The following is a 26,183-nucleotide window of genomic DNA, read 5'->3' on the forward strand; positions in this document are numbered from 1 at the left end:
ATTTATTCTTTATTTCATTTATTTATTTATTTTTCATATTTCCTCCTCAATATATGCTCATGAATGGGTGTTTTTTTACGTTCAGGCTTAGCAATCAAGTCCAGAACAGGGGCGCTATATATATATATATATATATATATATATATATATTTTTTTTTTTTTATGTTATTTAAAAATAAATAAATATATTTTTTAAAATAAATGAGAAGAGAGAAAAAGTAATCTAAATATACATGCAGGTAAACAGACAATTTATGGTTTTATTTATTATTTTTTGTTTTTTTATATTAATTATCATTATTATGGTAGAAATTAATTTTATTGAGACATTAATTAATTAATTTTTAGCTTTGGCAGGTTTGGTCCTCCATACTATATAAATACTATATATTTTCTCTGTTTATTCCCTGACAATTTTGTTGACTGTTTGTCAGGATTTTATTGATCCTGACAAACTTATTTCCTTTTTATTTTCTATTTTGACAGATTTTATTTATTATACATTATTATTATACAAGAATTTAATATACCATGATCTCTGGAGTTCAAAATACAATTCACACAAAACTGAGCATCTCACAGTGCATGTAATTATCAACAATGAATGGTGAATGTGAATTCTGGCCATAATCACACAGCACTAGGCTATAGTCACCTACTATGAAGGTACAAGTGTTAAATAACCTTCTGATAGGCCTGTCTCCATAGCCATTTTTTATTGGTATGGTTGGTATATGGTCCCAGAAATAATTGCAATAAAGGATAATACTATAACTTTGATAATATAATAGCATAATAATGCGATTACACCGCTTTCAAAAACATTGAACTTTTCTCAATAACGTAATATAAATATAGGAATATTCCTTAATAAATAAAACAAACATAAATAAATTATGTTATTATTAAACACATAAATATAACGGCCTCAAAACAGAGAGACCATAAAAAAAGCAGAGAACAGAACAGAGCGAGCAGCTAAACTATTGCTGACATTTACTCTTATTTAAACAAACACGCCATTAAACACAATGGGGAATACCGAGGTCCACAAAAATTACTGAGGTAATGTCCACAATAAAGCAATAATTATTGTGACAGGCCTACCATCTGACCACACTAAAAAAGGATGTGCAAAACAGATCAATAATAGCCAGGTAAATAAACAAGATATGAAACACAGCTTAGTCAATAATAGTGTGCTAAAAAGTCAGATGATTTATCTGTGTGTGATGGGCTTTGTCATTCTGTATCTAGAACAAAAGCAGCGAAGTTCCCGACTGGGTTTACTAGTAGTGACGTCAGTGAGATCATGATGCCAGGAAAGACCCACACAACCTGGCCTTTAATGTTTAATGAAATGTGGATCCAAAAATGTCATGAGGCCATTTATTTTATTGATTGAAAATCATTAAGCCTAAAATATTTTATAAGCTAAAGTCTTGTAAAAGCTGGCTACATATCAGCAGCACTATTATCACTGGGTGGTAATGGAATGCTGACAGGACAACTTAATTCATTATCTTTCATTTTCTCATCAACTACACTGTTTTATCTGCACAGAAGCTGATACAGTGTCCAGCTAAATAAATGTGGTCCAGATGTCTGTAACAGCAGAGTCTGTACAGAGTGGTCAGTAAGTGTGACTCAGCACTGTATTGCTACAGCAGAAGGCAGACAGTCAGCTTTGGACTTTTGAGTGCGGCACAGGTCAGACAGACATGCTCAGATTTTGATACAAAGCTGATTTAAACTAAGAGAGGTTGCATTTATTACCTGTCTGCATCTGTGACCAGCGCCAGACGCCCATAATCCCATGCTACTTTCCGCAGGAAGGAGAACACAAAGAGCAAACCCTGTTAAAAGACAAAATCACACATATGGTCACTAAATTATACATACAAATAATAAGGTTTAGGTTTAGCCTAAAACATTGTAGAATTTTCGCAGCATAACATGTCATAGAGGGTCAAATTATTGTAAATACAATTTTAAACAAAGCAGACCTAGGTCCATTATGGTCGAGAGATGAGAAAAAAAAAAATCTTATTTATAGAATTGGAGTTAAAATACCACAAATAAACAAATCACTAATCCCAACATTAGTGTTGTTGACACCATGACAATCAAATGAAAAATAAACAATTACTTAAGGGAAAAAGGAATCTATTATAGATATATAAAGAATGATTAACTATAAAATAATTAATCTTCATATTTTAAATTCAAGACATAATTAAGAATAGAAATATGATTGATATGAATATGGTTTAATTACATAAGAGCTCAAAATGAATACATTAACATTGAGTTATTAATCACATATCTTGTTGAACTTAAACTTTAACACTGTTTCATTATAAACTCAGTAACTATGTGAACACAAGACTGTATGTAGATGTCCAGGAGCACATAACATACCAAGAAACACATAAAGTCCAGAGCGAGGACAGTAGGCACTCCCCCGAAGGGCAGGCCCTGCAGCACTGTGCTGCGGATGCGAGCCGTGTAACAAAAGTCCTTAGAGTGGTTGGAGGCTGAGGAGTTAGTTTGGTCAGAGTGTAACCGAGCCTCCCCAGCCACACCGAAAATCAGCACCACCACCACCACCACCAACATCGCAAACGGATCCCTCACCACTGCTGCATCCTGCTCCCATACACAACCTACAACAGAGAGAGAGAAAGAGACTGTGAGAATAAGTACAAGCAAAGCAGGATTATATATCATCTATAACAGAATACCTGCAATATTACAGATCTAGCATTAGAGACAATATATTTATATGCTGGTTCCTACAGACCTTATAAAACAGTTCAAGACATAAAAATTACATTTAAAGTAAGTTCTTGTCTGCAAGTCTGTTTTCTGTGTGGCTAATAAAACTCAAAGATTTCCAAGAGACTTATTAGAGAAGTTTTAAAAGAACAAATTATTAAAAAACAATGCTGCAAGAACAGCATGTTCCGACAAGAGTGGCCTGCTGTGCTAACATGTCTGCATTGTTATTCACTACTTGCAGCTAATCTTGTCAATAAAGGAGAGTAAGGAGGACTTCAAAAATAAATCAATAAAATTTTAATGTAAAACACTGTACACGTAGTTCTACCAAAAAAAAAAAAAAAACCACGTGGAGTCTCCTTAGTGAAAAACAAGAACTACCTCGCAAAACATAAGGCAGGAAAGACGGGTTCTGTCACCACACAACACTAGAAACAACTACACAGCAACTTTAAATAGTAAGAGAGGAAACAGGAATACCAACAGGGTAGAGCTGAATAATATTTCAATATCAATGTATGCCACAGTAATAAAAGTTTCAATAACAATGACATGATTTTTAAATTTTCAACATACATTATTTACAACATCTGTCAACTGTAATTTTCAATATACATTATTTACAACATACAGACAACTGACTGACCATCATTACAGGGCAATGTATTTTAGTTTAAAAATATTAATATTGACAAAGCCAATAGGTTTGTGTGTGATATCACAATTATATTGTATCAACCAAAATTAAGAAACATATCATGATAAATTTTGGCTATATTGTCCAGCCCTACAACAGGGTCAAAAAAAGCAGTACACAGCCAAGACTGAATCCAAGTGAGTAAAGGAGTGCATGGGTCCCCTGTGTCATTTCGTTCATTCTTACACACATACACACTCTTACTTCCCGGCTAGGACAACCCGCTCCCTCTCTTTCACAGGTATGACTCAGGAATTATGCAACTGCCTGAAAAACAAAGTAAATAGTTGGTGACTGAGAGCTTATTGAAAGTTGTCAGAAAGGAAAGATGGTACAGCCCTTAAAGAATGGCTGCTCTGCCTCAGAGTGTTCACAAACACAGACACATCTATATTCTCCCAACCACTCTGTGACATCAGGCAACAAGGAGTCCCAACAATAGACAAACAGAGGTCAGTCAGTTCAGCCGATTTTTCCCTGGTCAGCTGTGAGGACGGTACCATTTCTACCACATAATATAAAGGCAGGTCAATTTTATGATGTACTTGATGTATGATGTACTTATGATGTACAGTGTAGTATTAAGCAATACTAAAACAATCTGGACTCAAGAGAGAAGTACCATACATAAATTATGGCATCATTAACATAGAGCTGAGAGATATGAAAAATCTAAACAGTGAAATGTTGAACATAATAATCACAATATAGCCCATAAAATATTTCTATCAATAAAAAACCTGAAACCACAAAATACTTCAATTCTATACACAAAAACATAATGGGGTTCTCACAAAGCTGGCCCTAGCTAAAAGTGAGCAAGCTGAGGCAATAATGACAAGGAAACTCTATTACAACATAACCTTGAAAATAAACGAGTCTAAAAGAAAAATCATCATCTATTGGTTGACCCTGGAGCAAAAACAATAAGAGCAGTCTGAATAAAGAGTAATTCAATTACATTGACAGGATGTATAACTGTGAAAATATAAAAACATTTTTAGAAACTCCATGAAAACCGTTAGATTCCTATTATCATGAGAAGAAGATTCAAGTTCACAAGAACCAGAGGCATATTTTAGAAAAACCGTATAGCCACAAAAAAAAAAAAAGAAATTGAAAAATAATTGCAATAAACAATACTATGATTTTAATAAAATTTTACGCCACTTATATAATGATAATAAAACAATATAATTATGCAAACACACCCCTTTGAAGAGCAATGAACATTTAGCACAAATATTTGTTATTAAGAATATTCAGACATTGGAGATGATATATAAAAATATTTAAATGACAACTATGTAATATTTTGACCTTGAAATTTATTACAGCTTCCATGACATGTACCAGTGTTCCTTTAAATATCCTAAATATATAAAATATAAATTAATAGAAATGTTGGTGAGATTCATTCCAGTAAACAATAGGCAATACTGAGGTCAGTGAACAATGATCAGTTCTGGTTCTGCCCATCACAGTTGTTATTTATATATTTATTCATTGCATTATTTCAATACAAATATAGCCATTTTCTTCAAAAAATAAAAATAGGAACTTTAGGGCATCACAATCCAGCTCTATGGGGTGCTTTGTAAAATTAATTTAAAAATCACAGCTTACTTTAAGAAAAGCTAAGAATTGTGCAAGTCAATTCAAATTGAGAGTATAGTACAAAGCCTTTCTAACAATAACAGTATATTCTCCGAGCAATATAATTTGCAGCCTCAACAGAGTTTAGTTTAATGAAGTCACAACAGTCCCATACAGCAAAACAGTAAGCAACAGCAATATGCGCCAGTTGTGTTTGTTGTGTATTCATATACCACAGTGAGAAAGATGTGGGCAACACATGTTGTTTGTTCTCTAGAGACAGCTGCAAGTGAAAATACAGAACAAATATACACTGCCAACAACAGAAAAGAGAGGAAATGGACTGGTTCAAATTCTCTCCAAGAAAAAAGGTGCTTCTGTTTATGGTAAGCTGAAGTAAAACTGTGAAACTGTGAAATAATCTCTCATGCTATGATTTAATGGGGCTCAACACAGCAAAACACTACATTACAGTCCCAAAGTACTTAAATTATCCTGGTTCTAGTGCTATACTCCTAACTGTCAGCTGGAACCATCCTGAGCTGTTCCCTTTGAAGCTGCTCCACGACTTGTTGCTGGTGGAGGCAGTTGGGCTTCGACAGCTGAATGACAGGTGCTATACTGTGCCAAACCTTCTGCAGGTTAAAAATAATTGTTCCTTGACAGCCTGTAAGTAATTGCTATAATTATTATGCTCTTGTATATTAAAATGTATGTGTTTCTAATTAATTTAATGTAACTATAACCTACTGTACAAGGATTTCAGATTTGGTTGTGAAGCCAAAAAATAAATTAGGGTTGTAAAATATGTGTAAAGAAACTGAGAGTCAAATATGATTAACTATAGGGCATTTTCAATGAATGGTGCATTTTCCATCTTTTAATGCAGTGATTTAAAAACATGTTGTCAACTCTATTAAAGTTAAATGTTAGGGGAGGGTGGGGGACAAAAAAAAAAAACCCAAAACACGAATATAATTATATATGCAGAACGTGAACATGAAGAAAAAATAAACAATGCCAGGGTGTTTGTCTCTAAATTAATGCCTGTTCATTGCTCCATTCCCTTCGTGCCACTTTGCTATCTGAATAACTCCCATGCCGAGTCATGAACATGTGCAGGTCTGAGTCTGAGGCCTGAGAATGAAAGATGATAATTCACAGATGGATCTAAACTCAAAAGCCTGAAAGACTGTCACAGGAAATCTGAAACCAATGGATTGGCCATTACTCCTTAACTCCTCTTGCACCAACATCATTCCTTATTCCATAAATTAAGCACATGTCCCATAGGTAAAACTACAGACAATATACTACTTATCTAGGCCATTACTGATACTAAACTGGCTAAGCCCGTTTAGGGCCTTTAGCAGTGACTTGCAATGCTCCTTCAATGACTTGCAATGCTCCTTCGTGTTTGAACAAACAGTTCAATAAATCCATCTTAAGCAACTTCCAGAGAAAAACAAGATATGTCTATGCAAATATGTATAAAAACAAACAAATAAAATCGCTCTTTAAATGCACTGTATAAACTAGATCTAATTAGGGCTGTACAATAACTCAGTATCAATATGTATGTATATGTTGCAATAATAAATGTTTCAATAAAAATGATGATTTTTAAACACTTAATATTTCAATATTAAATATTTACAGCATCTGTCACTGACTGACAGTCAATACAGGATACTCATCAGTTCAAAACTCAAAGTTAGTTTAGAAATATTAATATTAACAAAGCCAACAGGTTTATGTTTGACGGGGATCTCATGTTTCTTGTTTGTTCTTGGAAGATTTTTGGTGGATTTTATACTCTTCCTATTGATACCGAAATTATATCTTATTGACCATAATTAAGAAATACATTGTGGCTAGCCCTTGATCTGATGCTATTAAGTTAAAGGCTGCAAGTATTTCCTAATTCATTTGATACTATTAGCAAGTTGGACAGGCCAAAGAAAATGAGCATTTGAGATAAGACCATTTTAAATGATAATCCATTCAGGGGATTTGAGTGTGTCTCGTTGGTCTTAAGGTTAAAGACATTGATTGATCATTAACTATAGGCCTTTAATTTCAAGTCTTACATGAAACTCATTTAGTGTGATGCTTTGGTGGCACAAGATTACAAGGTCAAGGCTGTCAATGTACTTTCACTTTCATTCAAGTATATCTCAGTTAGACATGGTGGTCAAAACAAAGCAAATCCAGATAACACAAAAGCAGTGTCTAGATCTCAATAAAAATGTGAAATGTGAAAAAGGCATGGGTCTGTCACTACAGCCGTTTTTGTTGTCGAGATATTGTCTCAGAAATACTTGAGATAATCAACACGGTTGCTATGTGCAATCTGTACACCTTTAATATTCCAATAATTCCAATTTGCACCACAATAGAGATAATAACAATCAGAAAGACTTAATATTCACTGGTTTGCTCACACAGAGGAAATACAACATGACTAAATCTTCCACTATGGCTCTTTTTTACTACGTAATTCTTGCTGATGAGTGCATGCTGGTTTGCTTAGCTAAGTAGCTTGGCCTTTGATACCAGTCAAGTGTCGTTTACCTTCCACATTGATTAAAGTAATGACCTGTTTCCCTGCTCCTTATCTGAGCACTTGAAACCCATTAAATTAACAACATCAAAAAGATTAAAAGAATTCTTCTCTCAGGTGAATCTTCAACCTCAAATGATAAAGAACAAAGCATAGAATATAAACAACCTAATATTGCAAATATATTTAGCCTATTAATAGTTTACAGTTAAACAAAATCATGTGAAAATTTTAAAGTAATATAAATTCAACTACCCTAAATAGATGGATGGAGGTGGGGGGGTTCCTTCTGGCTCTCACCTTATAGTCATTCTGTTAGGGTCAGATTAAACAGTCGTTCGCCACACTCTAATGTACAGAGTGTACATTTTCAATCTGAAACAGTGCTAATTCCATCTCTTTACTCTTTTCCAAGTACCTGTCCTGCCTGACACTGATGGAAGACTGACCTTCGAGGTTTCCTGTGACTGTCTCAGACTAGTCCATTGCCCATCCTCCACTACTAATCACACTGAAGTTTATGCTGACTCAAATTATTAATTCTCTAATTGCTGCTATAATTATTAATATAAGTGACATTAAATGTTATCACTTTTATGATACTTATCATAACTACTATCTGTACACCTGAGCATAACAACAGACTTATGTGGTGATACTGTGACTTTTTGATCAATAACCTGTATGTGCTTTTGAACATAAGAGGATGGGTCCACTATTGGCACTTTTCCACTGCATGGAACCTACATGACTCTACTCTACTCGGCACAGCTCTTTTGCTTTTCCACTGGCCAAATCTGGCACCTGGTCCCTGGAACCTGATAAATTTTCAGTCCCAGCTTGCTTCAGGTTCCAGTCGAAGGAAAAGCAACGAGTTTTAAGCGTGCCAAGTCAAGCCATGTCGCGTAAAGCTGGACACACGCGGTGGAAAAGCCCAATATGTGAGTTTTGGTTTCTCCCAAGGTTTCTTCCTCCAGCTTTGAGGGAGATTTTCCTTGCCATAGGCATGCCTGTTTTTTTCTGATTGTTTGTCTTATTATCTGATTTCTGTAAAGCTGCTTCGTGACAACATCAGCTCTAATAAACATTTAAAAAAATAATCATAAAAATGAACTACATATAAAACACACAAAGATATCCCCAGGACTAGGCCTACTGCTGTTACAATTACAACTATCTAAGCTCATTCCAGCTTCAGTCTTGGAGGTTAAGTGTACATCTGAAGGAGACATAAATAACCTATTGTTCTCTCACTAGTGCAGCATTCCCCAAATTCGCTCCTCAGCTTCAATGGACAGCTGTAGCTACAAACAGCACTGTATTCTTTGCTTGAACACAAAAGATGAAATTTATTTATTTTTTCTGTCAGACATTAAGGCCTGAAAACTAGGCAAATATTTATCTACTTCTAAACTGTACATAAATAAACATATCCTAAAAAATAATTTAATAATTAGGATAATGTGTGTAACACATTTTTAATGTAATCTAGCTAACAACTGTATATATTATATATAATAGCTTATATACTTTCTGTAAAGTATAAACACCACTGAACCCTTCTGTCTGCTATGTTTATCTAGAATGTTGCCTCTCACATACAACTACCCTGAATGATTCATTTACATCTTAGTGAGTTAAACTGATTTCCTGTACAATAGGAAGAAAAAACACAAATGTCATATTCACCAAGAGCACACTGTTTGTTATGCAGCCCACTCACAACATCAGAAGAATGCGAGGCAACCAAAAAACAGATGGACACAAGAAAAATATAGAAGGAGGAAAGTATGAGAAGCTAATGTGTGTCAGCAAAGATGAGCCTTAATAAGTGGAAGAGGAACACAGTGTGATTCTGAAAGACTATCGGGGGGGGGGGGTTAAATAAATAAAAAGTTGTCAAATCATTATCTTCATTTTTCTTTAAATCAACGAATCCCTCCAAAGCCTGCTGGGCAAAAGGGACTACTCACTGATCTTTAAATAAGTATGCAATTGTTAATATCTCCCATATCTTAAGCATATCTTACTCGCCACAGCACTGAGGACACTGAATGTGTGTCAGCAGAGTGAGGCACACTAATCTCTTGGGATGCACTCAGTGACTTTAACCAAGGACACCCACTAATCTGTAGATTTGTCAGACCCAGCAATTGTATATCATGCCTCTGGTAAAAACACTTTTTAAAAGCAAGCCAGCATAGTTACTACTCCATTTTGTTAATTTTTTTGAAAATAAAGCTAACTGTAAAACCAGTAAGGCTGATCACAATAATACAATTTGAATTTGACACTCTGCTTTGTGGTAAATTGGACTGGACAGCTACTTAGCCAGCTGACCTGCTGAATAAGCAGCCACTGGCTGAATGAAAGATGTTATGTTGATTACAAAACCTAATTTAGTGAGCGTTGAATGAGCGCCCATTTCTGTTGCCAATAAGTGAAACAACTGAGATATTAAATGACAAATTATTTCTTAATATTTCATTATTTATTACATTACCACTTTTCGACTTGTTTGTATTAGTCAGATTTACACCAGCTCTTCTTTAACTCCTATTCTGGTCATTGATAAATCACTGTTCATTAAAATTACATATTAAGAAGCTATTATCAAGAAATAACATTAAATAATGGGCTTAGATATAACTGTAACTTTGCCTTTATTCAGTACTTAGCATGGCGGAAACTAATTGCACATCCTGTATCTCCTCTTGCCCCTCCACCACCAGTCTACAGCTTGAAAGCCCCGCCCTGGAAATGGAAGATTTCTTAAGTTTGTGATGTCAGAAACCCTGGCTGTGTGAATTCCCCTGTTTGCGACTGCAGTTTAAATGCAAAAATGCTCAGCTGTAGCCCTGACAGCTTATTACCTTTGCGAGACTTCTTGTAGTATATAACAACCACCACACCGACATGTTAACAATATACAAAACTTGATTTTCACTAGAGAGGTCTTCAAGACTGATCTATGTAAACGATCCCTGTTTTGATTTGGCTGCCCTGTATAGAGTGAAACTTACAGGAAGCAGTTTGTGCTTAAACACTCTTTATAACTTCACTGTGAATGGCCAGGATTAAAATAGCTGGGATGCCATAAATGTGGGAACATTTAAATGTGCAAGTTTTTATGATATCAAATATATCTTAATGTCTACACAGAGTGTTTATGGACTAGAGGGAGAATGTTTGGAAACTTAAAAAGGTGTTTTAGATACTAAATTACAGACGCATTTTTTTAAACGCAGGGAGTGGTCTCTTTCCCATTGTATGGGCCCTTTAACATAGCAGCCCCACTCCTCCGCTCAACACTAACATCAGTCTGGTTTTAGTACAGAGACTTCAGTTCGGTTCCTTAACGTTCAGTTACAACAAAACAGCACTCCCAGGATATCGACAACTCCAGATAATTATGATTTTAAACAGTTCCAATGTTATTAAACACACACACTGGGAAAACTTGTGTCACTGAGAACCTGCTAACAAGTGTGTAAAGTATCTAGCTGGTTACTAGCATAGCCCGCAAGCTAAACGTGATTCTGTGAACTGTAGTCATGATAATACTGTGATACTAACATTCAATGTTACATATTAATGTGCCCTTAAACAGGCCACTGAGCCTAGTTAATACAGTTAAGAGCATTACATTTAAAACACCGAGGACCAGAACCTAACCGCTGCACTATTTAAGGTGGAACGGGAATATGAAGCCGAGTCCAGTCCTGGGAATAATTCAGAGTTGTCGAGGCTAAACCAGCTAATGTTAACGTTAACTCACCTGTGTGTAATGGTCTGCGCGTTAACTCCCAGCTAACCAGAGCTCGAAATATCTCCGAATGACCAAAGGAATCTCAGTAAAAGTTCTCCGTTCAGCTGAAGTTGTCCTCTAATGTCGGGAATGATAAACGAGCTCAGTAACGTAGCTACTTCACACAAACTGAGAAAAACGGATATTAATATTTCGCTGTATCCTTTCCCGGACGGTAAATCACGCAGATAAAGAACAGGTAGGGTGTCCGTAGAGGAAGTCCGGAGGTAAAATCGGCTGTAAGCTGGAGGTTAAGTTTAAACCGCTCAGCTCGGGACAGTGTTGGGATTGAGGTTGACGCTGTAGAGAGCTCTGCTACTGAGGCGATATTATTAATGCAGTACCTCAGTGAGAATTGGAGGCGTCGAGCTACAATCATCAAACGGACCACTCTGCCCTCTGCTGTTTAATATATTTGGTAATGTGGGGAAAAATATGGAAGAATACAAGGAGCAGAATTCAAATAAAAATGCAGTGTGACAAATGACAATGCAGTCCTAAATTTGAATTCAAATTTCAGCTCAAAATTCAAATTCAGTATTTCCATTTTCAGCTTCATAGACTTACATCTATTAATTTAAATATTTAGATATTTAAATATTAATTAGATATTTAAATATTTTATGAGTTATTTAAATAAAAATGCATTTCCCAATTTGAATTTGCATGGATCATTTTCATGTGATCATGCAGTCACAATTTTGTTACAATTTTATGCAGTAACATATAATATAAAAATATTATTTTTATTTTTTCAAACATAGGATTATGGTGGCATTGGGCATACTGTATTTTCATTTTCCTACTAATATGCTTCCATACATTTCCATATTTCATCACAAAACGGAACCTAGGGAGCAGCTGCACATGAGCATATATAAGAATTCTATCAAATCGTTCTTGGTGATCACTTTCATCCTTCATCAGTATCAGACAGCAGCAAACCGCTGACAGCCCTGCTGAATATAAAAAAAATACATTAAAATTACAAACTGCTGTTCATCAACTCTTAATGGACCTTAATCGGATTTGGCTTAATGATTTCCAAAAGGTGTTATCAGGTTACCAACAGATCCTATAGAATCAATATAAGTTACTTAAAAAGACCACCATATAACAGAATCTACTAATAATCACTAGAAACTCTTGAAGTAATGGTTTCTACTGTTTTTTCTTCTTCTTCTTCTTCAGCAGGGAGAGGATAATTTGAAAATTCAGGTCACAGCTCTTCACATACTCACTCAGTCACAAATTTGCATAGCCATATGTTATGGGCATGGATATCTCTCTATTTTGTGTCTCTATCCTGCTATGTCCCTCTATGTTGTGTCTCTATCCTGTTCATATATTCCAGGATCCAGTCCTGGGTTCCTGACTGCTCATGCCGGTGTTACACTGAATTCTGTGACCGTCGAGTTCTGTGACCCTAGAGGGCGCTACTTCATAGCTTTGGCATAGGGGGTCACAGTTTCTGACAGCTACCGTCAGAATTTGTGACCCCACTGAATATTAATTACATAAATATATGTACTTAAAACCGGAATGATTGTAAGGTTTATATGGACATTCAGTGGGGGTCACAAATTCTGATGGCAGCTGTCAGAAATTGTGACCCCCCTATGCCAAAGCTATGAAGTAGCGCCCTCTAGGGTCACAGAACTCGACGGTCACAGAATTTGGTGTAACAGCTGAATCTGTGTCCACGGTTTGGCTTCACCTTTCCACTATAAAAGAGTTGTTTACGTCACACAACGGAAGGAAAACTTCATTACTATACGTTTTTTTGCTCGGTTGCGCTCTGTTCGTGTTTGACTTTGCTAATATTTATTTGTAATATTTGCCTATCTGTTTACTGTATATACTTGTAAATTTGTTGAAGGGAGTGGTTGTCGTTTTTGTTTGGAGAACTGGGGTTTATCTGTAGCAAGGGAGTAAGGTTAGCACAGTGTCTGTCTTCCTGCACAGGTTAGTTAGTGTACATAGTTTGGGGTTTGTTTGTTGTTTTGGCCTGGATCACTCCTGAAGTCATATTCTGGTTTACTAATTGTAAAAGAAAAATACCAGTAATACGTTTTCAAAAAACTGTCCCAGTTGTAGTATCGTTTTGCCAATATTACACCGTCAGTAAATATTGTCCTTATTTTATTTTGTGTTGCGGTCTGACCGAGACCAGGTCGTAACACATAAAACCTACAGTCAGAGGAGGACTCCAAGAGCCCGGGGCTGTGTAATATCTGCCTTGCAAGGAATCCATCCAAAATTGTTCATACACATGCCATTTTTGTATTTGACCAAAAGGTATCTTCTGGAAATTACATAAACAAGTGAGAAAATTATGGTGAGAGATTATGCTGAAGGAAAAAAAAACTAGCCTGGTTATGCTCCTCTGGGCCTAAGGGCCACAAGGTATTGACTTGACAATGATGTTGGCCATGGCAGCCTTTTCAATTAAATTTTGCCCTCTTAAAACTCTCATTAGTAAACGGAAATATGAATCTAACATACGTCATCAATCTGTCTTTCCTTACTGCGCAGTCTAGCCAACAATGTGACTGGATTAGTGTTAGACACACGTCATTGTTTCATAGTGCAAGGCGCATGAAATAAGTATATAAATAGTTAATTAGTTAAAATATTTGAATAATACAATTAAAAATATATATAATGCAGATTTAAATAAAAAAAATTAAATGTACATGATTACATTATGTTGATTACAAAAAATAAAGGCACCCAAGCAAACAAAAACTTACAATAAATAAATAAATAAAATAAAATAAATGGACCCTTTAAGCCGGTTTCCCATAATTCCGCGCTTTGTTTATAAGCGTGATGCTCGTGTTAGAGTTTTGCTAGCCCTGTTCGTGTACAATTTTCAAGTCATTGATTAATTAATTATATTTATATAATAACAGCGACGGTGGTTTGAAACCTTTTATTGATATTTTATTGATCGTGCTGGAGGGAGGTCGTTATAATTTCCTGGAAAGGCGTGAAATGAAGAGCTGTATTTTTAGCCTCATGGACTTATTTAATATATTCTGTTAAACTCCGCTCACTGAGGATGTACTCCATCGTGGAAATTAAAGGAGTTAAAGATGGATATCGTTGTGGCTACTGTGGTAACAACTGGGGCAAAGTTTCCTACGGTAAGAGGGTAATAGAAGAAAAGGGCTGTGCTGCTGTCCTGTCTTCATCCACTAGAAATGTTGGATTTACACTGTCTGTACAAAAGCTTGTTTAGTCTCCTTATAACAGTTGAATTCACCTTCTTTTATGATTTGGAGACGTGTATAATACCAACTGAGAAGTATAAAAGAAAAAGGACACTGTTGTAACTGCACCAGTGTCGCATTGGACACTGGTGGAAAGCCCCGTATTTTACTGAAGTCAAGCCAGCCCCCACTTGGAAAAGCTTGGTCAAGCCAGCCCCCACTTAGATTTGGTGGAACGTCGTATTCTGAACATTACGGTAATAGCGTGCAGAGGAACAAATTTCAAAATAAAAGCCAAAAGTCAATGACCGGAAATGTATGTAATAAATAAGTTTCTAAACAAATAATAAATGGATAAACAACAAATATTTGCTATTTTCAGAATGATTCTCCAGGAACTTACCTGACCTCATTAAGGATACCGTGACTGAAATTCAGCAAACCATTATGTACCAGTATCTAGTCATACAGCACTCCCTGAATAGTAGGACATTTCTGCAGTAAAGGAGAACAAGCTTCCTGTTAATACCCTTACTTTTTGAAGAAAGTTTATATGAGCGAGTAATGCATGTAACTAATATATATCTTGTCACTGGTCCAAATTGCATTTCACATAAGGAATCACCTATATCCATAATGATGGGCAAAAAAATTGAAGTATTTTTATACTTAAAGCAACAAGAGGCATTATATTAATCATAAAATTACAAATCATTGTGATGCTTCGCTATGAACCGTAAAAGGGAGAATAGAGACTCTGTTGTTGATTCTCTGGGCTCAGCAATTTTTGGGTGCTAACTAATAAACAAGATGTGGGTCGTATCCTAGGCAACCATCTCAGATATTAAGCCCCATAACAATGTGGAGGTAAAATAGGCAAATAATATTATGCCTTTTTACAGGACCTGTTTCACAATATTCTGCAGACATTTTTCCTTTATGATACTTTCATAGTCCAAAATAAATAAAAGTGATTAATAGCATGATATATGTGGAGATGATGGATAACACAAAAATATATCAGAAACATCTTCATGAGGACTTGATAGCTGTCAGCCACAAGTGCATTAGTGAGGTAAGGTATTGATATTAGATGATTGGTTCAGGATCACTGGACCACAGAGTTCCATCACTCCAGAGAAGACAGTTCCATTTGAAGTCCAGTGTTGAGTAATTATATACGATTCTGGCCAATACCTGGAATTAGGAGTAAGGACCTAAGACTCATGCAGCTGCTTCTTGCACTGCTTATATGTAGGTTAGGTTGAATTCTTGTGTGATAATGTCTGCACCAAAAAGTAGTTGGATGTGATGTTTGTAAGGAGGGTCTACAAACGTTTGGAAATATAGGGTACGTTCACACTACAAGACTCATTAAACAATTCAGATTATTTGCTCATATTGACTTTGGCATTCATGCATAACTGATACGTTTGTGCAGCTCTATCCAAAATGGCTCCCTAAGCACCCTTTTTTGCACAATGTAGGTTGTTTCCCAAGAACTGGGAAATATGTCTAATACAAATCAGTTCATATTCATGTCCACACAATCCTGAAAAAAAAAAAAAAACGTATCTCTGTCACATTAATGGGAGGACAAAAACCCCAGTCACTTGAAATATGAAATGTTCCCCAAATCCATAAGATAGTTTTGATATGCAAAATCCAATACATTTTGATGGAAAATATTCTTTCAACAAGAAAATCTTGGGTACTGCAGGTAATGTTTCTGTCACACAACTCCAGGGTCTCAGGCTCCGGGTTAGATCTTTGTCTGGGGTCACTGTCTGTGAGGAGTTTGGTGTGTTTTCTGTGTGTCTGTTTGGGTTTCCTCCTACAATTCGAGAATTGGTAGGTAGATTGGAGGTGCAATATTGTCCAAATTGAGACTGTGTGATATTCTGTGATGGATTCGTGTGTGTTCATGCTTTGCGCCTCAATTATTCATTGTAGGCCCTGGACCCACTGTGACCCTGTAAAGAATGATGCAGTTAATTGAAATGAATTGATGAAGAATGTCTTGTGAATAAAAAGCCATGATTATTCATTATATAATTGGGTGCACAGTTCAGGAAGGCAGTAATATGAGTGTCCATTTTTGTCCATTTTGAAAAATAACTTTTAACATATGAAGACAAGGAAGTGTGAACCACTAAAATTACTATTAGGTGTAATTTAACATGCTTACTCCTTGTGTAAAAAACTATCTATGAGCGTCTGGGACCATGGAACATGAACCTTTTTTATTTGGCATTGTAAACGTTCTAAGGTCAATAAAAAGCATTTCAGGTTATTTTCAGGCTAAACCACCCGTGTCAGTGCAACGGTTTGATAGAGATCACGTCTGCTGTTGGTCAGAGTAACTACAGCCCTTCTCCGGCCGTCCTCTCCACCCATCTCCTCTCCTCTGTGTTCGTCTTTGCCGGTAGAGCTTTCAGCTTGTGCATCTCTTTAAAACTCGTCGCTGTTTGACAGACAGAACATGGCTGCTGGAGGCTCGTACAGTATAGTGGAATATTTCGGGGGAGACAGTGGCTACCGTTGTGGTTATTGCAAAAACGAAAAGGGTAATTTTTCACACGGTGAGTTACAGCCCTTTATCACGAATTTATTGACGCTAATTTAACAGTTGCTCTGCAGTCTCCGCACTGTGGTCATTTCAAGCTCGAGTGCCGAAAGCGCTATTTCTTTCGTCTCTTTTCAACTACTGAATTTCGTAATGAACTGGAACGTTAGCAGCACTGCAACAGTCATGCTATAAAATAAAACGAAACCCCTTTTCCAAGAACATTTCAGTATGACACTGTTAGCCTTCTGATTACGTTACTTGGCTAAATCAATTAGCCAGTGCGCCTTAAAAAATATTTTCCGTTTTTTTTAACATATCGTTTTCTGTCCTAGGTTTACATGGCTTCAGAGGTGTATCCAGACTGTTGTAACACCATATCTCTAATAATTGTCATTGTATATTAACTTATTTTGGTCAGCTAAGCTTGCGTGTCTCACCACTAGCGGATGATGCTAGTTTTAGCTAGCGATAGCCACCCTGCCACCTTTTTAGGCATTTAACAGCCGAACCAACACTGACCAGTGGCTAACGATTTTACTTCAGTACATTCTGTTCGTCTCGTTACTACAGACCCTTAGAAATACAGTCTGCCCCCACTTTGGTCTGTACCAAATTTTTAGTTGCCGGAGTCTTTAAAGTTGGGTCACGCCAGTCTCCTAGCGTTTCAGTTGAAGAGGATTTTTAAGTACCATCTCACTGTATTTAGACGGATTATTTGTTTTTAGTTCCCCTAATCTAAAGAGATTTACTTATTTAGGGAATAACTATGGCATAATCCTAGAGTTGTCTTAAGTCAGATTTTATGGTTGTCCTTGTCATAAAGAAAATAAGCCAGTTAGTATAAGCTTGGCAGTAGCTTAGCGTAGATTACATTATTTACGACGGGGATGCAAAAAAGCGTGGGTCAAATACATAGTCTTATATTTCTAATGTTCATGTCTGAAAAACCTTTACATAGGCATAAACATATTAAACATAAACACAGTTTACAAACAAAAAGCTGGATGTTTCATGTATAATTAAATAAAACAATAATATGTCGCTAAATCATCCCCTTGAATGTTTTCTAAATTTACTGAAGTCCAAAGAATAGATTTTTAAAGTTTTGAATAATTTTCTGCCTCCAAAAAGTTGGGATAGGGCAAAATGAGTGGGAATTGTTAAGTTACATTTTTTATGATGTTCCACAATAAGCAAGTTTTAAAAGTGTATACATCAGAGGATTAGTATTCCATTACTGTCAAAAGAAAACTTTACAGGGGAAGGAAAAAACCTTCATAACCTTCAGTGGAAATAATTGTAAAAAAAAAAAAAAGTTAATTTCAAGTAATTTTGGAGTGTTTCCATTGGTTCATTAATCATGAAGCTTTCAAACAATATGAAGGACAGCTGCTGTGCTCAAGAGATGTAGTACACTGAAATTTGACAAATGTCATTTGAGCATTGTTAAATTAAAAAAAAAAATTCTCAAGGATAGATTGCAAAGAATTTAGGTCTGTCTGCCTCTACTATACATGACATTGTGAAAAGATTCAGAATGATTCTCCAGGAACTCCAGGAATGAGCTTGACTGTTGAGCCCTCAGGTAACATTGCTTTAGAACCCGTCATGGTACTGTGATAAATACAGGCACAAGGAGTACATAAAAAAGTTGTTGTTATGTAACACCGTCCACCGCTGCATTATTACGTATGACCCGAAACACTATTTTGCAAGGAGAAAGCCATACATCACTTCTGTGCAGAAACTCTAGACCAGGGGAAATTAATTAAAATTCATTAAGGCCCAGTTAGAGAACATTTTCTAAAGCCAAGGTCCGGAACATAATGTATAACTTTCATTATGATCAGTGCCATATCCTGTACATTAAAATTACCTTTTAGATATAGATACTTTTTATGTAGTTAACAACTGAATGTCAAATCAAATTACACTTTCCGTTACCTTTCAACATATTTCAAAAAGAATTATAAATAAATAATAAACATCCTTTGAATTATTTTTACTGGCGTTGTCTGGAGCCCTGCCCCTTGTGTGTCACTCATTCGAGTGACAGCGCTCATCATAATGCACAGATCTGATTGGCTGAGCTTCACATCTGATATGCAGAAATGCATGTGACTAGTGAGAGTTAATGACCAGAAGAGTCACACAATTTAAAAAATTAAAAACAAAAAAAATTAAAAAGCTCTTAATAGTTTATCATTTACAGGTCCAGGTCTGCATAGGACAGCATCTGGGTCTGGACTCGGACCGTGATTCCCCTATTTGTGAACCCTGCTCTAGAGACTAGAGACTATTTGCCAATGACCAAAGTGACCATCTAAAATAGTGCAAAATCCAACATCTGTCTTGGCATGGGGTGAATCTGTGTCCAACAGCATGGATCTTATCTGGATAGACAATCCCAGGCCTCATTCAGCACATGCAACAGCGTGCGTGTACTTGGTGCATTCTAAGATGCATAATGAAGAGGAAAATCAGACAGTGTCGTCAACAGAAAGTTGAGCAGAAGGAATCAGCAAGAATTGACTGATGTTCCATTTCCAAATCTACAACAATTTATATACAATTCCCAAATGATTAAAGAGTGTAATTAAAAGGATAGCTGATGTAACAGTGGTTAAAATGTCTCTCTCAGCATTTTTGGAGTGTGTTGCAGATGTCAAATTGTAGATGTGTTTCTTTTTACATAATACATTCAAGTTTTTAAATGAAAACCTTGTAAATCTTTGCCTTGTATTTTTGTCAGTTAAATAAAGTTTCAATGGAAGCAGCATTTAACAGATTCTTGATTTTATTGCATTTTAAAAAATGATAAGATTTCCCAGCTTTTCCGGGTTTGTAAAAAGTGAAACTGGAAGCTTTGGTTTAGGCTTACAATTGGGCTAGTCTCCAAGAAGCCACCATTTTATAGGTTACAGACAAGGAAGAAAATAAGCAGGTTCTACTTAAGGCTTAACCAGTCTAACTTGCTTTGGTTTCAGTTTGGTCTCAGGTTGTGTTGCTGTTTAGAATTGTGCAAGATACCTTTCATGGGAAGAAGCTGGTTGCTAATACTGCATTCATAGATTTTGAGAACTCAGTATTACAGATTGATAAATACAGACTTGATTTTTGCTCTTTGTTTTGACTGAGTGAAAGATCACATTCCTATTTTAGGAAGCATGATTTTAGACAGAATTGTTTTTGAAATATATTCCAAACTCCAAACTGGATCCATTTTTCACTGTTTGGCATGTCCATTCACAGAGGGAATACTTTCAGTTTTTGCTAAGATCAATAAAGTGTAATCTCATCTCTCTTAATGCTTTCATTAATTTTTCAGTACTCTGGGCACTCTCTTTGTCATATGTGAAAGCAATCAGAAGACTACTGTGTTCTCTGCTTGTTTCTTTTGGCCTGCAAGTCAGTCAGGCTTGCATGTGTTGATGAAGGGACCCCTCACCCTTGTTTCCATGACGTTAATAGTTATTTGATGGGGAGTTCAGGAGGACAGCCTTATCTGTATGCACTGGTTGGAGGCCTGGTTTATGTTTACTCTGCCCTGTTTTTTCCAAGGTGCCAGGGGGTGCTCTGTTGTTTGTTGATGTAGGCTCTAGATGAAAGTTAAATTAGGTCATAAACCATACACAGAATTTACAAGATGATTAATGTAATACACCAGTGTTTCTGTGATACTTTTTTTGCAATGTGGCAAATGGTCATGTAAAATGTCTAATTAAATTATTGATTAACCAAAAAGAAAGTAAAAACTATTAGTGAAAGTCTGAAGTAGTTGTTTTTTCTTTTTTTTCCAATAAACAATTGTGGGTCATTTAAGAAAACATGTTAGGCAACATGCTTGTGTGAGCATCTATGTTTGTTGTTTTTTTTGTTGTTTGTTGTATTATTTGTATTATGCTGACCATTTCAGTAGAGCAATTGAGAAATGAACTTAGTATATGCCAGCTTCTAATTACACGGTTGGCTGAATGTAGCCTAACTGTTTGGCAAACTTATTAAATGATATAGCCATTTCTACAACCATTATTCTAATATAATTATTATTTAATTTTTTAAGCATATTTTGTTGATTGTTATACATTTTCTCTCTCAAAGTTGAAAGAGTGCTATTTTGGCCATAACTTTGTGGCTGATGTATTGCTAGCTAATGTGTAATATTTGCACCATTGAAACTAGTTTAAAATTGTTAATAAAGAAAATAAGCTCCAAAATCACAAGCCAGGGAATGTAGTTGATTTGGATATTTGGTCATGGGTTAAGCTTAGCGTAATCCCTGTTGCTTTTTCTTTCATTTCAATCTGATGTACCCAGGTGCCCTGTTGTTGACTAATAGCCTTGTATGCAAAACACAATATATGAGAAGCATATTTGTTATACGTTTACATTTTATTTTGATAGTTATTCAAAACATTTATTTTTTCATCAATCAATACATGCTTACATTGTACATAAGGGTATTAGTGTAGATGCATATCTCTTAGCATTTTGATTTGAATTCTCTCTATAAGGGTGTGCATTGCTGAACTCTGCTTACAGTATTATAAATCTATGTATATATTGTAATGTTTTGTCTCATAATGCATGAGTCACTGAAAGTTTGGTTCACTGGGACTAGAGGATGTGCTCCTTGAAAGGCTGCCAAAACCCAGAGCTAGGGATTTTAAAAAAGCATTCTTTCGCTACTGTGGCCTTGGTGGGAATACACAACTCTCATGAAACCAGGTTGAGTTTGGTTCTGCTTGGTCTCAGACATTTTCAAAAAGGAAAGTTTTGCTGAAAAATGTTGACTTGCACACTTTATCTCTTACTCAAGATTTAGAGGTTTTGGAGATTTTTTGCTCATGATTTGACCTATAACACTAACATAACACTACACATCTATACAATTAACAACTTCCCTGAAGCAAATCTAACCATTTTTATGACCTTGTTAAATCATGCTTTGTTTGACTGACTACCTCTAAAGCTTTTACCTTTTATTTAACTGATCAAAGTACAAAAAAATACTTCTTTCGTTTTCACTGACCAATTTGACTGTGTTCTGTAAATATTTACATTTATAGTTTTGAGTGGGGCAAAATGAGAGCGAAAAGTTTATAGATAATTCATGTGGCACTTTTAAAGCATCACTATAAGTAGGTGAATATAAAATATATATAAAAATTAATTCACTTTTGTATGTGTGTTGCAGCATGAATTGCTATATGTATTTAATTTTAACTGAAAACTGTGAAAATCTTTTCTTTGTCCTTTTGACTGTTAAGTGTTTCAAATGAATTAGCATATTACCAAATTAAGTTCAGTTGTTATTGGATATTAAGGTGTTCCAACTGGTAGACATTGGTATATCTATAAATAAATAAATATAACGTACCCAGTTACACTTAAATTGATAAATTTCTGTGTTTTGTTTACAAAGGAATGTGGTCTCATACGATGACAGTTCAGGACTACCAGGATCTGATTGATCGTGGGTGGAGAAGGTATGTCTTTCATTTAATTTCTTACCCTTTAGAAAAAGCAAACCTTCTAATAATAAAACACTTAATGACATCATTATTGTACATAATGTTTTCTCAGATCTTATAAATAAATGATTTCACAAAAAAACAATGTAATATATAAATAAATAAAACAATATACACATTTTGTCATGAATATAGTCCATAATTAAATGGCTAGAATTGGGTAGAATCCTAAGGTTACTATATACTGGATTGGTCAGCTTGGAAAACCAATGAACAGGCCAGTGGCTTTTGGGTCCACAGCCACATGAGCCACATTTAATTTTTTTCCCTGCAATATCTATATGGAAAAAAATGGCATATTTAAAGAGAGAATCAAATCTGTCAGAATTAAAGCAGCTCATCCAATAGGCTCCCATGTAGTGCTTTTACAATAGAGTGGGCAAGCTGTATTTTTTGTTGGTTAATTTCTTTGGATAAAGGCAGCAGAGAAGTGTAGGAGTGGTAGTGTCATGTAGAAAGTAATGAATGTGAAAATATTCCTAGGAGCTTTAGATTTTGCCCTTTTTCAAAACCTGAAAATGAGTTTGTTTACAGTCACTTAATAATCTGATAAGTGCCCACAATCAGATTTTATGTGTAATCTGATCAAAGAGTTTACATGCACTTCGGTATCAGATAATGGGAAAACCCAGTGTTTACATGAGTCCTGCAATAATCTGATTTCTACTTTACAACAGTCAATCATATCACAGTCATACTTCCTGCTTTGGCTTTTTGTAAATATGGACCCATTTTGCATACAAATATGGATCTTATTTTCATATGATTTTTAATATTACGCAGTGCTGCCCTTACCAGCGCTTTCTCTACACTGCTGCTGAGACTGAGATGAGGTGTTTTTTTTTTTTTTTTTTTAAAAAGCGCCTGTTTATAGATGCAGCGTGTTTCCCTCCGTTACAGACAGAGACTGAGCTGCTGGACGTGTGAGAGATGGTGTGAGAATTCTCTCGCCATCAGTGAGATGTTGAGATGGTACTCCATTTGGTCCGGTTACATTTGCGTGTGTGAACCTGTCCACACTGATCCGGATTAGGTTTGAGCTAGATGTTATTTAAAAATGTGGACGGTATCTCAAAAGTATTGTAAAATTATGACATGTGGCGTGTCAAATTTCTCCTTCTGTCTCTGACAAACAGAAATACAAGGCCAGAGTTCCTTTATGTGCATTTAAGAGAGCCACAGGGAGGGCTTGCTGTGGGAGCTCATTGACTGCTGGTGTCACACTCTGAAAACGGGTGGGGAGCCAGTGCAGTTGTGAGTGAATGAAAAGGAATGAAGCTGAAAACAGGCATAATACTCAGAAGACCCTTTACTTGACTTTTTGCTCACAGGTATAAGGCTTTATCCAATAAATGTGTTTTCAGTTGGAGTTCACTGGAAAAACCATCAACTGTGGTGTGCTAAACCACAATTGCCTGTTACGTGGCCAGCTACATTTCTGAACAGTGTAAAGCCTGTTTTATTTTGCTTATTTTCAAACTGTTTTGTTCCTCCTACAGCATGAAGTTTGCTCTCAGAAATGAGTTTTTATAATCAACACGTGTCTGACTATGCTGAGCTACACAGTGCAGAAACCGCTCAGTTGACTTAGTGCTCACAGGAATGAAGCTCACGCAGCCCGACATTGCATCTGCCCCATAGTCATACCGTATACTATGTTGATATTTTGAGACACTATTACGGTATGAAAAATGTGGACATCCCATCCCTTATCTTATATTTTTAAAAACTGAGATTTTCCTCTCTATGTTTTAAAAAATATATCATTCCATACATATATGAAAATGGTTGCGTTGTCATGCCAGTCTTAAAAAGAGACATCAAAACACCATGAAACATGAGAGGTAAACACAGAGGTTTAATCTCAAAATCACTCCATACTCCCTTATATAGTACACTACACAAGTCACGAAATCATTAAATCTAGACCTTCATAGTGTATTATACATTTCTAATACAACATACATTGTAGTATTATGACTTATGTAATAAAGAGAGTAAGCTCTTTGAATTCAGCCAGAGATGGGTATGCTGTGTGATGCCGGCTTTTCCTAGAAAAGCTTTTTCTTGTCCTCGCAAAAACCTTAATTTTTAAAAATATCTGTATCTATATGAATGGCTGCCATATTTTGCAGCTTTGGCTGCAGTGTGTTGCTCTTTCCCATTGAAGTGTAGCACTGTTTTCTGAATGCTGTAAGCCAACTCTCTGTGGATGTCATTCATTAGCACTCACGACTGCTGCAATGTGCTGCTCTCTCTGTTTTATTGCAGTACGGCACTTTTCTGCAGGTCCAGTGAGATATACGCACTGTACTGCAGCTCTCTAGGGGTATAGTGTGCGCTGCTCCCTCCCAGTGCAGTTTGGTGCTATTCTTCAGGAGCAGTGAGGCACTATTCTGTTGCTGCAGTGCTCTGCTGCCCTCTATGGGAGCAGTGTGCTGCTGTGTCATCTCTCTTTCGATGCAGTGTGCTGCTCTCTGCAGAAAACACAGTAAAGCATGAGCTGGGTCACTCAATATGAGATCTAACTTTAGCATTAAACAGGGAAATGTTCTCATTATGCATTTCCTTTGTAGTTCCATGTGATTATAACCAATTATAAACTAATTCAGAATTAGTTTCTTGATGTTGCCCTCAAAGTGTACTGACGTGCCCTGTCACATTAGCAACGGCTAGACATTTCGCCTCTGGCCCTCAGATCCAAAAGTAACTCTTCCAGCTCTGTAGCATCATGCATTAAGGGGTGCACCTAGGTAGGGGATTTGTACTGGCCAGTCAGACTCACTCACTCACACCTATGGACACTTATGTGCTAGGGTTAAAATATTAATTTTTTAACGTGTTACTTGTTGCATGTTTAAAAATCTGTTCATTGGCAGATACGTACATGGAAAAATAAGATACCAGCCCACAATTAACACACTTGTGTATACCTAATCTGTATCTCCTCATATTCACTTTGACAGATTAACTTACATTTTAATAGTACAGCCCCAGAGGGCAAAGTGACGGTCCAGGGATATGCTTTGCTTTATTTTTAAAGAAAATTAAACCTGGAGCTGCAGTTTTGTCTAGTTCTGTCATGCCACCTTGTCTAAAAGTGCTACTATAGTGTACTTTTATATGTACAGCCCCCTGTGTCAATGATCAATGTGTTTATCATATATGTATCAATAGGCTAAGTAGCCCAACAGAAAATGCTTCCAAAAGAAGTAATGGAAAGGAGATATAGCATAGCCTAAATTCATGTATGAGGGTGAAAATAATGTAATTATGGTGATCATTTATTATTAATTTTTATAAACAATTGATTCACCATGTACAGTTTTGGAACACACAAGCAAATAATACAATAAATAAAGATGGTACAGTACACCTGAGGAAAACAGATTCCTAATGAAAACACATGAAAACATTAGA

At 36.0% G+C, this 26,183-nt stretch overlaps 2 protein-coding genes across 8 annotated transcripts in view; one reads left to right on the forward strand and one right to left on the reverse strand.

The window, feature by feature from the left end:
* Positions 1–11,797, reverse strand: part of tmem63ba (transmembrane protein 63Ba) — a 35,990-nt gene extending 24,193 nt beyond the window's left edge. Inside the window, exons 1-3 of one of the 2 annotated variants that reach the window (XM_066679222.1) lie at positions 11,416–11,797; positions 2,638–2,666; positions 1,777–1,856 (exon numbers count right to left, since the gene is read on the reverse strand). Coding sequence is in view for 1 of the 2 variants with exons in the window: in XM_066679221.1 (XP_066535318.1) it covers positions 1,777–1,856; positions 2,422–2,619 (278 nt within the window). In the remaining variant the exon portion in view is untranslated. Of the gene's footprint in view, positions 1–1,776; positions 1,857–2,421; positions 2,667–11,415 lie in introns of both variants that reach the window. The other variant, XM_066679221.1, reaches the window with a different exon arrangement.
* A 2,513-nt stretch (positions 11,798–14,310) lies between these two features.
* LOC136705540 (arginyl-tRNA--protein transferase 1) overlaps positions 14,311–26,183 on the forward strand; it is a 140,481-nt gene continuing 128,608 nt past the window's right edge. For 3 of the 6 annotated variants that reach the window (XM_066679165.1, XM_066679168.1, XM_066679169.1), the window contains exons 1-2: positions 16,967–17,242; positions 22,655–22,718. In XM_066679165.1, coding sequence (XP_066535262.1) covers positions 17,143–17,242; positions 22,655–22,718 — 164 coding nt within the window. In that variant the 5' untranslated portion in view covers positions 16,967–17,142. Of the gene's footprint in view, positions 14,595–16,966; positions 17,243–22,654; positions 22,719–26,183 lie in introns of those variants that run through there. The other 3 variants (XM_066679166.1, XM_066679164.1, XM_066679167.1) reach the window with 3 other exon arrangements.

This window comes from Hoplias malabaricus, chromosome 8 (assembly GCF_029633855.1).
Source record: "Hoplias malabaricus isolate fHopMal1 chromosome 8, fHopMal1.hap1, whole genome shotgun sequence".
Lineage (NCBI taxonomy): Eukaryota > Metazoa > Chordata > Actinopteri > Characiformes > Erythrinidae > Hoplias > Hoplias malabaricus.